The 13865-nt window shown below is 43.6% G+C and overlaps 1 protein-coding gene across 3 annotated transcripts in view; it reads left to right on the top strand.

Annotated features, from left to right (window-relative positions):
- The window catches only part of clu.L (clusterin L homeolog), a 23232-nt gene extending 9367 nt beyond the window's left edge, over positions 1-13865 (top strand). Inside the window, exons 1-9 of one of the 3 annotated variants that reach the window (XM_018261677.2) lie at positions 4526-4620; positions 7672-7775; positions 8227-8375; positions 10826-10996; positions 11637-12051; positions 12372-12485; positions 12680-12909; positions 13206-13372; positions 13599-13865. In XM_018261677.2, the coding sequence (XP_018117166.1) occupies positions 7691-7775; positions 8227-8375; positions 10826-10996; positions 11637-12051; positions 12372-12485; positions 12680-12909; positions 13206-13372; positions 13599-13611 (1344 nt within the window). In that variant the 5' untranslated portion in view covers positions 4526-4620; positions 7672-7690 and the 3' untranslated portion in view covers positions 13612-13865. 3 annotated transcript variants of the gene reach the window in all.

Genomic DNA, 13865 nt, shown 5'->3' with positions numbered 1-13865 from the left:
ACCCCTCAGTGACTTCTAATATCCTTATCATTTACAGTAGGGGGTACATTATCCCATATAATACATGAGTGATACTCAGAGTTCCCTGTATAACTCAGCCTGCAGCCTTGTGTCTTTATATGGTCACAGAACAACCCCTCAGTGACTTCTAATATCCTTATCATTTACAGTAGGGGGTACATTATCCCTTATAATACATGAGTGATACTCAGAGTTCCCTGTATAACTCAGCCTGCAGCCTTGTGCCTTTATATGGTCACAGAACAACCCCTCAGTGACTTCTAATATCCTTATCATTTACAGTAGGGGGTACATTAACAAGCTGAGCAGAAGAGGAACTGATCATTTTCTCTGACAGTTTTTTTATCTGTTAATTATGAAGATGAAACTCAACCCAATCTGATTTGTTACTCAGGATACTCCAGTTCTTCTGGACCAATCAGAATGAAATTTCCCATGTGATGTTTAGTTAACAAGCTCCTGTGTTTCGGTATTTTCCCACCAATGAAAGCTCAGCAGTGACCTACACACAAATCGGCATTACTGCCCGCTGCAGGCTGCACTATTCTATAAGTAGCCATGCAATGCACATGTCAGCACTTTTACAATAATAAGTAGGGGCAGACCAGTCCCTCGTAGCCTTTATTGGGTTCACTATTTACTATTGTCCTGCTGTGAATCGTCCGCTTCCCCCCCGTGACCCCTGGCTCAGAGCTGGGTCCATTGGAGCCGACATTACTGTAAGGAGATCCCTTGGGTGCAGTTTCCCGGATCCCCTGATTTCAGATGTGGGAATCTCAGCCTGTTGTTATTATTATTATTATGGGATGTCACAAGACTCGGCACAGGCAGATGTTTTCCTGCTGATGGGAAGTAACTGGCCGGCACTTGTTGTTCTGGAAAGAAATTGGGCAATTCCTTAACCCCTTCTCCACTTGTTGCTCTGATTCTCATTGCAGGTATCTGTGTCCTACTGTGTCATTTGTAAGTATAACGTAGAGAGGGATATTCTGAGACAATTTGCAATTGGTTTTCATTTTTTATTATTTGTGGTTTTTGACTTTTTGAGCTTTTTATTCAGCAGCTCTCCAGTTTGTAATTTCAGCCATCTGGTTGCTAGGGTCCAAATTCCCCTAGCAACCATGCACTGATTTTAATAAGAGACTGGGATATGAATAGGAGAGGCCTGAATAGAAAGATGCATAAAAAAAAAATTTTGTTAGATGGAGTCAGTGAAGAAAGCTTGAACAAGCAGAAGAAGAACCCAAATACAGTCAAATGAAAAAGTTTGGGAACCCCTCTTTATTCTTTGGAGTTTTGTTTATCATTGGCTGAGCTTTCAAAGTAGCAACTTCCTTTTAATAAATAACTTGCCTTATGAAAACAGTAGTATTTCAGCAGTTATTGGATTAACAGAAAATATGCATCATAACAAAATGAGACAGGTGCATACATTTGGGAACCCCAACAGACATATATCCGCCATGTAAAGCGTTTTTTGTTATGAGCAAATAACTCAATTTTTGTCTCCTCAGTCCAAAGCTCTTTGTTCCAAAGTCTTGTGTAAATGATCTTTTCCATAGAACAAGTGAGTGTGTTTGTGTGAGTGCAGAAAGGGCTTCTCATCCCCCTGCCATACACATGTTCTTTGTGCAAATTGTGCTGAATTGTAGAACGATGTACAGATACACCTGCATCTGCAGCAAGATCTTCTTGCAGGTCTTTGGAGATGATCTTTGGCTTGTCTGGAACATTCTCACAATCCTCCGCATATGTCGCTCCTGGATTTTTCTTGGCCTGTCAGACCTGGGTTTTACAGCAACTGTGCCTGTGGCCTTCCATTTCCTCATTCCATTCCTTACAGTTGGAACTGACAGTTTAATAAACCTCTGAGATGCTTTTTGTAGCCTTCCCCTAAACCCTGATACTGAACAATCTTTGTTTTCAGATCTTTTGAGAGTTGCTTTGAGGATCCCATGCTGTCACTCTTCAGAGGAGAGTCAAACAGAAGCACAACTTGCAATTGGTCTCCTTAAATACCTTTTCTCATGATTGGACCCACCTGCCTATGAAGTTCAAGGCTAAAGCTGGCCATAGATGCAAAGATCAGATTGTATGAATCATCGTACGGTCGGACTTTCCCATCTCCCGACCCGCCACTAACCATTCAGATCAAAGTCTTACCAGTCAGATTAGTTAAAGAACAGATCAGCAATGTTCTGCCCCTGACAGTAATCGTACGATATCTATGTCCAACCAAAGTTGGTGACAGTCTCCCACTGAAAATCGTACGATCGGCGATACACGCAGAGATATTATCAGCAGCCGACAGAAATTTTCTAACCTGTCCGATCGTCCAAACGACCGATCTCCGCCGGACGAAAAATGTCGGGACTCTCCACACACGGTTCGAAAATCGTACGAATCCTCGATTCGTACGATCAGATCATTGCGTCTATGGCCAACTTTAATCAGCTAATCCAACCAATTTGGTGTTGCCAGTAATCAGTATTGAGTAGTAACATTCATTCAAATTGCAAAATTACAAGGGTACCAAATTTTTGCACAACCAGTTTTTCACATATGATTTGATAACTGAATACAGTTTCTTTGTTCAGAAAACCCCCCAGTACTCAGATGTTCCTGGGAAATGAAAGACATACTACTTTTTTGTTGAAAGTGGAGTAAATTATTCTGCAGGCTGAGAGGGGTTCCCAAACTTTTTCATATGACTGTAATCAAATGCTTTAAAAAAATAGTGGTGACAGGGCAGTTAGAGGGGTGACAGGGCAGTTACAGGGGTGACAGGGCAGTTAAAGGGGTGACAGGGCAGTTATAGGGGTGACAGGGTAGTTACAGGGGTGACAGGGCCGTTACAGGGGTGACAGGGCAGTTAGAGGGGTGACACGGCAGTTACAGGGGTGACAGGGCAGTTAGAGGGGTGACAGGGCAGTTAGAGGGGTGACAGGGCAGTTAGAGGGGTGACAGGGCAGTTACAGGGGTGACAGGGCAGATAGAGGGGTGACACGGCAGTTACAGGGGTGACAGGGCAGTTACAGGGGTGACAGGGCAGTTACAGGGGTGACAGGGCAGTTAGAGGGGTGACAGGGCAGTTATAGGCGTGACAGGGTAGTTACAGGGGTGACAGGGCCGTTACAGGGGTGACAGGGCAGTTAGAGGGGTGACACGGCAGTTAGAGTGGTGACAGGGCAGTTAGAGGGGTGACAGGGCAGTTAGAGGGGTGACACGGCAGTTACAGGGGTGAGAGGGCATTTACAGGGGTGACAGGGCAGTTAGAGTGCTGACAGGGCAGTTAGAGGGGTGACAGGGCAGTTAGAGTGCTGACAGGGCAGTTAGAAGGGTGACAGGGCAGTTAGAGGGGTGACACGGCAGTTACAGGGGTGACAGGGCAGTTAGAGGGGTGACAGGGCCGTTACAGGGGTGACAGGGCAGTTAGAGGGGTGACAGGGCAGTTAGAGGGGTGACACGGCAGTTACAGGGGTGACAGGGCAGTTAGAGTGCTGACAGGGCAGTTAGAAGGGTGACAGGGCAGTTAGAGGGGTGACACGGCAGTTACAGAGGTGACAGGGCAGTAACAGGGGTGACAGGCTAGTTACAGGGGTGACAGGGCAGTTACAGGGGTGACAGGGCAGTTACAGGGGTGACAGGGCAGTTAGAGTGGTGACAGGGCAGTTAGAGTGCTGACAGGGCAGTTAGAGGGGTGACAGGGCAGTTAGAGGGGTGACAGGGCAGTTACAGGGGTGACAGGGCAGTTAGAGGGGTGACAGGGCAGTTAGAGTGGTGACAGGGCAGTTAGAGGGGTGACAGGGCAGTTAGAGGGGTGACAGGGCAGTTACAGGGGTGACAGGGCAGTTACAGGGGTGACAGGCTAGTTACAGGGGTGACAGGGCAGTTAGAGTGGTGACAGGGCAGTTAGAGTGCTGACAGGGCAGTTAGAGGGGTGACAGGGCAGTTAGAGGGGTGACAGGGCAGTTAGAGGGGTGACAGGGCAGTTACAGGGGTGACAGGGCAGTTACAGGGGTGACAGGGCAGTTAGAGGGGTGACAGGGCAGTTAGAGTGGTGACAGGGCAGTTAGAGGGGTGACAGGGCAGTTAGAGGGGTGACAGGGCAGTTAGAGGGGTGACACGGCAGTTACAAGGGTGACAGGGCAGTTAGAGGGGTGACAGGGCAGTTACAGTGTTGACAGGGCAGTTAGAGGGGTGACAGGGTAGTTACAGGGCTGACAGGGCCGTTACAGGGGTGACAGGGCAGTTAGAGGGGTGACACGGCAGTTACAGGGGTGACAGGGCAGTTAGAGGGGTGACAGGGCAGTTAGAGTGCTGACAGGGCAGTTAGAGGGGTGACAGGGCAGATAGAGGGGTGACAGGGCAGTTACAGGGGGGTTCCAATTAGAATGAACAAGATACAGTGCAAGTGCCCCCCCTGCTGGGAATCCTGGGACTCTGCTTCCCAATCAGACTATTCCAGAAGCCTCCGCCAGTGGATTCCGAGCTGCTGAGTCATTGGGGGGGGGGTATATAAATCCCGGCAGCATCTCAGCCCCATTAGTGTCAGTGCTGGTGTCTGTCAGACTCGTCCGTCAGCTCTGTCTCTCCCAGGTAAGGACCACATTCTTGTTTATTTATACAGCAGCAACTGCTTCTGCTCCATAGAGCTTACACTCTAATATGATATTCTTATATGAGGTACCTAAGCCCAGACTGAGTGGCACAGGATGGCATTGAGGGGGTTACTATATTATATACTGTATATTCATTAACCATTTCTGTGCATTTAATGGTCACATGATACAAGAGACAGAACCAGCGCCCTGAGAACTATTTGGGCTGCACCAGCCAATGCTACTGGGACCCTCCAATGAATAGGATACCATTAACCCCTTGTGATATACAGCTGTCACTTTATTCCCGTAACCTCTGTGTCCTAATCTTCAATCCCAGAAATTGCTACTCACAGCATCATTCAACTTTTAACTCCGGCTGAGTGCATGCTGGGAGTTGTAGTCCAGGGACACCCTGGGAGCCAAGATTCAGAGGACAGGGAAGCCTAGTATTGACTTCACTCACAGCTTGAGCTTAGGGCAGACAAAAAGAGCTGGGACCCCCGGCTTCACAGTGACCCTTTATCCAGAAAAACAAATCAGAAGCAACAGTGCAGAGAAGAGAAAGGGACAGACACAATGACAGTTACACAGAACTATAAACCCAGTGAGAATGAGGAATGAATGGATATTGGGAAGTTGTATCAGGAGTCAGAAGCAGCAGTGCAGAGACGAGAAAGGGACAGACACAATGACAGTTACACAGAACTATAAACCCAGTGAGAATGAGGAATGAATGGATATTGGGAAGTTGTATCAGGAGTCAGAAGCAGCAGTGCAGAGAAGAGAAAGGGACAGACACAATGACAGTTACACAGAACTATAAACCCAGTGAGAATGAGGAATGAATGGATATTGGGAAGTTGTATCAGGAGTCAGAAGCAGCAGTGCAGAGAAGAGAAAGGGACAGACACAATGACAGTTACACAGAACTATAAACCCAGTGAGAATGAGGAATGAATGGATATTGGGAAGTTGTATCAGGAGTCAGAGGCAGCAGTGCAGCGAAAGGGACAGACACAATGACAGTTACACAGAACTATAAACCCAGTGAGAATGAGGAATGAATGGATATTGGGAAGTTGTAATCAGGAGTCAGAAGCAGCAGTGCAGAAGAAGAGAAAGGGACAGACACAATGACAGTTACACAGAACTATAAACCCAGTGAGAATGAGGAATGAATGGATATTGGGAAGTTGTATCAGGAGTCAGAAGCAGCAGTGCAGAGAAGAGAAAGGGACAGACACAATGACAGTTACACAGAACTATAAACCCAGTGAGAATGAGGAATGAATGGATATTGGGAAGTTGTATCAGGAGTCAGAAGCAGCAGTGCAGAGAAAGGGACAGACACAATGACAGTTACACAGAACTATAAACCCAGTGAGAATGAGGAATGAATGGATATTGGGAAGTTGTATCAGGAGTCAGAAGCAGCAGTGCAGAGAAAGGGACAGACACAATGACAGTTACACAGAACTATAAACCCAGTGAGAATGAGGAATGAATGGATATTGGGAAGTTGCAGAGAATAATTATTTCTTTCATTAGGCATAAAAACATTTTGGGTGGAGTTCCCCTTTAATTTTACTTTGTATCCACTGCTGCAGGGATTAGGTGTAAATAAAGTAACTGGGAGTATTAGACTGTGACACCCTGTTTTATTATTATTATTATTATTATTATTTAGAAAGCTCTATATTACAGCTGGCCAATAAGAAGCCATTGATATATTTGATATAAGAGGAGGATCCCTGGCCATTAGAGCTGACAATTACATTTCTATACTGCCCCGCCCCCACACCTACATCAGAACTTGTCCAGTAATGACTCAGTGGATCAGTCCATTCATTGATACAAGTGTTACAATTGCTGAGCTTCCGGCCCAATGTACATTCTTTGTGCTGATAATAAATAGTGGTACAAAGTATCAATGTGTCTGTGGGAGGTGCCCGAATCAGCCGGATCCAGAGGACAGAGAGGGACAGACAGACACTGCTATAGACCCCGGGATAATGAGGAATCAATGGATATTGGGAAGTTGCTCAGATGGGTGAAGTTCCCCTTTAATCCAGGATTCTATAGACATATGAGGCAGTAAAGTCCCGGGGGGTTTGACTCTGGGGTATAAACGTCAGTAACTGCCCCTCCAGCACAATTCCTTCCTAATTCCCCCAGGGGCAGGACAGTTATTAACCCATTATCTGCCATGTGACTACAACAAATATTTGTCCGGTCCATTCGTGGCCAATAGCGACTCATGATAAACAAGGGAGGGTCACCGAGTCCCTCAGTCACCGGCTGAGCCCAGCAGAGTGGATTGTGGGAAAGGGAACACAAAGGGCCTGTTATCCCCCCCCGGCTGGGATAATAAATGGAATGTTCTGACTCGGCAGGTTTCTCATTAATATTAGGAACAGCCGGATGTTTTCCCTGTGCCGGGCAGTGACCATGTGCCAATAAAGCGGGGGAGTTATGTAAGTGCCCCCGGGAAACATTGTGTCACTGGCAATCATGTGCCCCCTGCTGCCCCCACAGCATTAGTATTAATTATAATAATAATAATAATAACAACAGACAACAGACTATGAGCAAACTTAGGGGACTGTTCCTGCTGAATTGTGCTTAGTACAGGGGAATACCTATGCTGCCATAGTTTTATGGGATCTCTCTGTACAGACTATGAGCAAACTTAGGGGGCTGTTCCTGCTGAATTGTGCTTAGTACAGGGGAATACCTATGCTGCCATAGTTTTATGTGATCTCTCTGTACAGACTATGAGCAAACTTAGGGGGCTGTTCCTGCTGAATTGTGCTTAGTACAGGGAATACCTATGTGCCATAGTTTTATGGGATATCTCTGTACAGACTATGAGCAAACTTAGGGGACTGTTCCTGCTGAATTGTGCTTAGTACAGGGAATACCTATGCTGCCATAGTTTTATGGGATCTCTCTGTACAGACTATGAGCAAACTTAGGGACTGTTCCTGCTGAATTGTGCTTAGTACAGGGAATACCTATGCTGAGAATCTCTTTGGTTTGTTAGTAGGACAAAAGTCTAACCTGCCATGAACATGTACAAGTTTCCTTTCCTCCTTGTGGGTCTCCTTGTGGGTCTCAGCGCTGCAGTTCTACCACCCGAAAACCTGAACCGTAAGTGTGACTTTGCACCAGTGAAACAAGTGCCACATAATGTCATTAGTCTTAAAAGCAATGATTCTGAATAGCATGAAATATCTGTGTTTTTGGGGGCAAGCGTGAACAATGGATGCAGTGTGGCAGCTCCTACCCATGTGTATAAATACATATATATATGTTCTCTGTGCACAATAAACATTCCCTCATATTATCCAGGGAATAGAAACCCTTGGCAGGAGGCAGAATGCAGTATATTTCTATATTCTCTATACAGGGAGTGCGCAGCAAGAAGCAAAGTGACTCAGTACATTTTATAGCTGCACAGGGAACCTGACTCCCAACAGGGCACTTTGTTATAGTCAATAGATAAACACAAGTTCCAGTAAATGATCTATATTTGGGGTATATTGGTTGTTACCTGATACACTGCGCCAGAGAATGAAGGTCACCCCTCTGCCCTTCCCAGAGATTTCCATAGAGGGGAGTCGCTACATCACAGAACAGGTGGAGAATGCGGTAAATGGAGTAAAAAAGATGAAATCGATCATGGACCAAACTGGGAAAGAACATCAGGAAATCATGCGCAACCTGGAGGAGACCAAAAAGAATAAAGAGGTGATGAACATCCTTAGAATTATCCAATCCAAAGAATTATCCAATCCATAGAATCATCCAAACTATAGAATCATCTAATTCATAGAATTTTCCAAACTGTGGAATCATCTAATCCATAGAATCATCCAATCCATAGAATTATCCAAACTGTAGAATCATCCAAACTGCAGAATCATCTAATCCATAGAATTATCCAAACCATAGAATCATCTAATTCATAGAATTATCCAAACCATAGAATCATCTAATCCATAGAATTATCCAAAACATAGAATCGTCCAATCCATAGAATTATCTAAAACATAGAATCATCGAATCCATAGAATCATTCAATCCATAGAATTATCCAATCCATAGAATCATCCAATCCATAGAATCATCGAATCCATAGAACTATCCAAATTGTAGAATTATCTAATCCATAGAATCATCCAATCCATAGAATTATCCAAACCGTAGAAATCATCTAATCCATAGAATTTTCCAAACCGTAGAATCATCTAATCACAAAAATCATCCAAACCGTAGAATCATCTAATCAATAGAATCATCCAAACAGTAGAATCATCTAATCAAAAAAATCATCCAAACAGTAGAATCATCTAATCAATAGAATCATACAATCCATAGAATTATCCAAACTGTAGAATCATCTAATCCATAGAATCATTCAATCCATAGAACTATCCAATCCATAGAATCATCCAATCCATAGAATTATCCAAACTGTAGAATCATCTAATCTATAGAATCATCCAAACCGTAGAATCATCTACTCCATAGAATCATCCAAACAGTAGAATCATAGAATCAATAGAATCATACAATCCATAGAATTATCTAAACTGTAGAATCATCTAATCCATAAAATCATCCAAACCGTAGAATCATCTACTCCATAGAATCATCCAATCCATAGAATTATCCAAACTGTAGAATCATCTAATCCATAGAATCATCCAAACCGTAGAATCATCTAATCCATAGAATCATCCAAACCGTAGAATCATCTAATCCATAGAATCATCCACACCATAGAATCATCTAATCCATAGAATCATACAATCCATAGAATTATCCAAACCTTAGAATCATCTAATCCATAGAATCATTCAATCCATAGAATCATCCAATCCATAGAATTATCCAAATTGTAGAATTGTCCAATCCATAGAATCATCCAATCCATAGAATTATACAAACCGTAGAATCATCTAATCCATAGAATTTTGCAAACTGTAGAATCATCTGATCCATAAAATCATCCAATCCATAGAATTATCCAAACCCTAGAATCATCTAATCAATAGAATCATCCAAACTGTAGAATTATCTAATCAATAGAATCCTCAAATCCATAGAATTATCCAAATCGTTGAAACATCTAATCCATAGAATCATCCAATCCATAGAATCATCCAATCCACAGAATTATCTAATGAATAGAATCATCCAAACTGTAGAATTATCTAATCTATAGAATCATCCAATCCATAGAATTATCCAAATCGTAGAAACATCTAATCCATAGAATCATCTAATCCATAGAATTATCCAAACCGTAGAATCATCTAATCCGTAGAATCATCTAATCCATAGAATCATCCAATCCATAGAATTATCCAAATCTTAGAAACATCTAATCCATAGAGTTTTCCAAACCGTAGAATCATCTAATCCATAAAATCCTCCAATCCATAGAATTATCCAAACTGTAGAATCATCTAATTCAGTGATCCCCAACCATTTGCTCTTGAGCAACATGTTGCCCACCAACCCCATGTTGCTTCCAGTGGACTCAGATTCAGATGCTTATTTTTGTATTCCTAGCTAGGAGGCAATTTTTTGGTTGCATAAAAGACAGGTGTACTGCCAAAAAGAACCTCCTGTCAGTCCATAAAGGGGCTGCCAAATATCCAATCACAGCAATTATTTGGCATTCCCAGGGACTTCTTTCATGCTTGTGTTGCTCATCAACTCTTTTTACATTTGAATGTGGCTCATGGTTTAAAAATGTTGGGGTCCCCTGATCTAATCCATAGAATCATCCAAATAGTAGAATCATCTAATTCATAGAATCATCCAATCCCTAGCATCATCCAAACCAAATAATCATCCAATGCCTAGAATCATCCAGTCTCTAGAATCATCCAAACTATTGAATCATCCAATCCCTGGCATCATCCAGACCATATAATCATCCAGTCTCTAGAATCATCCAATCCCTTGCATCATCCAATCCATTAAATCGTTCAATCCATAGAATTATCTAATCCCTAGAATTATCCAATGCATGTAATCATCTAATCCCTAAACTAATCTGATAGATAGAATTATCAGTCCATAGAACTATTCAAGCCCTAGAATAACTAAGATACAAACATTTGCCATTTTGGGAGAGATTGTTACTGTATGACCCCAACCAAAGATATTGTTGTTGGTTCCTCTAGGAAGCCCTAAAGAGAGCCTTAGACACAGAGCAGGAGCTTGAGGAGAAGAAGGAAGTGTGCAATGAGACCATGTTGGCTCTCTGGGAGGAGTGCAAGCCCTGCCTGAAACAGACCTGTGTGAGGTTCTACTCCAAAACCTGCAGGAGCGGCTCTGGCCTTGTAGGGCGCCAGGTAAGCCTGCCACCTGTCTCTGTCTGTGGGGAAATGAACAGGGTTGGTATTGGGAGGTGGGGCACCAGGGCACCTTAGGCACAGGGTTCCCTATGTAGTCCCTATAACACTTCTTTTGTTATAACTTTATTTTGTATTGTTTCCTCCCTAATATTCTCCTGGACTGTCATGAATGGAGCCACCATAAGGAGTATTCAGGGTCCTCAAAAGCAATACTGTATTTAGAACGTTCCATTGGGTCTAATGTTCATCTTATAGGGAGGCCATATGGCGTTAGTTGGGTTTATGATGGGGGGATTTGGCAGAAGCATGCCACAGTGTTACTGGAATGCAGCATACAGATCTATGATTGGCTTGAATACACTGCATTGTGATGAGGCCAGAAATGAAACTATTGTAGTGGCCTCCAGTAAAGCTATAAAGTCATGGTGCTGGGAGGTAAGTTAGTACAGCTGGCTGTTTGGAGAAGACAGCTTACTAAAGTCTAAACCACCAGCATATCTCCCGGTCTCCTGATATGAGACTATGGAGACTCTAGAAGTTTTAAAATCAGATGGTAGACCACAGATCTTGCTAAAGACCTCTCTGGCCCATAAGGGACCTCCCAGAAAAGCCAACAATTTCATGTTTCACGTTGCAGTTTGAAGAATTCCTGAACCGATCTTCTCCATTCTCCATTTTCATCAACGGAGAGAAGATCAACTCGCTGACACAGGAGGGGGAACAGCAGCACATGACCTTGGATGACCTTGAGGGTGGATACAGCCTGGTGGAAGACAGTGTCGATGAGCTCTTCAGGGAGAGCATCAAGGCCTTTGGGCAAATGAAGCCGTTCTTCAGCAATTCCTTCCATAATGGATTCTTTGAGTCTCAGTGGAACCCATTTCCCTTCCAGCGAGTCGGGTTCCCCTTTTCTGAGTCTCGCCAGGCAAGATCTCCCACATTCAACCCCTACTTCTCTGGGAACTTTGAGTCGCTAATAGAAGCAGCACAAAAAATGATGGAAAGAAGTCACCACTTTGTCCCAAGGTTGGATGGACTGGGCTCCATTAGGGGTGAGATCTTCAGCATTTTAATCTGGGCCCCATCCCTAATATCATAGTCCCCCTGCCTTGGTAGGGAATCCCACAATCTGACTGCCATTCTTACATCAAAGAAACCTTTTCTATGCTGATGGTGAAATCTCCTTTCCTCTCTTACCAATCATTCATTCCCTGTCTCATGGTAGGGAATCCCATAACCTTGCAATAATATCTCATATATGTGTTCAAGGGTATATGCATTCAGGAGGAGGAAAGTCACTGTACCAAAGAGCCTACAATCTATGCAGCGATTCCCCTTTAACTATATAATGAGCATTTTGTTTCCTGTTTAGGAAATGGCAATGATTCGGATGATAAGTTGGTCTGTAAGGAACTCCGTCGCAATTCAGCCAGCTGCTTAAAGATGCAGGAAAAGTGTGAGAAGTGCAAGGAGATTTTAGCAGTAGGTAAGAGGGTCACGTAGTTCATGGTTCATGGAGATACCACGTCCTCCACTGTTTCACCTATATCATGGGCACTCTGGGGTCCATAAATATCTCTCGGAGGGCTACAGCTGGGCCCAAAAAATTTCTCATTCACATTTCTCTATTTAAATAAAATTATTAAAAGATTGATCATGAGGGGCTTATTATGTTGTTAGATTGTACTGGGAAGGATCCCGTGCAGGAGCACCTGCAGGAGGTGTTTCAAGACTCCCTGCGCCTTGCTGAGAAGTTCACCAGGCAATACGATGACTTACTGGAACAATTTCGGGAGAAGATGTTCAACACCACGGGTATATTGGAGCAGCTGAACAAACAGTTCGGGTGGCTTTCTAAGTTCGCCAACATGACCCAGAGCGGAAAGAATGGGATCTTCCAAGTTTCCACGGTGAGTGGAACATCATACTATTCCTTGACTGGTTGTAACTCTTCTAAGCTATCTATCTTCTAAGCTTCTATCTTTAGTTGTTTAAGAGACATTAGCAGTTTTATGCCACAGTTTTAAAGTTCTCTCTCAGGTCCACTGAACTAGAGGTCCTAGCATTAGTTGGGGTTTAAAGCTTTCTTTGTGCCCTACTTCTTCATCTACAGATACCTTTATAAAGCCTACACTTGAATATGTTTCTGGCCAAATGCAGCCTGCTGGTCCTTTCAACTCGTTCCTTGTGTCTCTGTGTTTATTAGATCTATTCCAAAGAGGGGGAGTCTCCTTCGGACACCAAAGTGACTGTCAACGTATTTGACTCTGACCCAATTACCTTCACGTTGCCCGGATACATCTCTATGGATGATCCAATGTTTGGGGAGCTGGTGGCTGAGGAAGCCCTCAAGAAGTTCAAAACGGAGGTTGTGTAAGTCTTGGTCAATACTTATCTGTAAGCCTGAGACAGGGGCAACAATTAGAGGAAGTGGAGGGCTAATGTTCTATCAAACTCCTCAGGTTAGAGGCACAGATACGCCAGTTAAATGACTGATGACAGTAATAATTAATGGGATGGACTGTCCAACTGTTGTCTCTCATTTATACCCTGGCCTTATGTGGAAAGGAAACTTAATGTTGACCCCTTCTCCTTGCAGTGAGGCTGCCTGAGCTGACACCATTGGGATTTGCTTCGGCACAAACTGTCGGCTCCTTCTTTGCGCAACTTCCTTAGAACAGGACTGCAACCCATATGGCAACTCTCCCAAGCAATAGACAAAGTATATTGATGCCTCTGCTACCTCCTGAAGCCAGAACCTGATTCTCTTAATGTTGTGTTACGTTACTACTGTTACTGCATTGTGCTGCTTTTTTATTTTTGTAGGATCCAGACAAATAAATACCTGTAATATTGTGAATAGAAA

This window comes from Xenopus laevis, chromosome 5L (genome assembly GCF_017654675.1).
Source record: "Xenopus laevis strain J_2021 chromosome 5L, Xenopus_laevis_v10.1, whole genome shotgun sequence".
In the NCBI taxonomy this organism is placed as follows: domain Eukaryota; kingdom Metazoa; phylum Chordata; class Amphibia; order Anura; family Pipidae; genus Xenopus; species Xenopus laevis.
The sequence above is the reverse complement of the archived record's forward strand: the minus strand, read 5'-3'. Positions and strand labels throughout refer to the sequence as shown.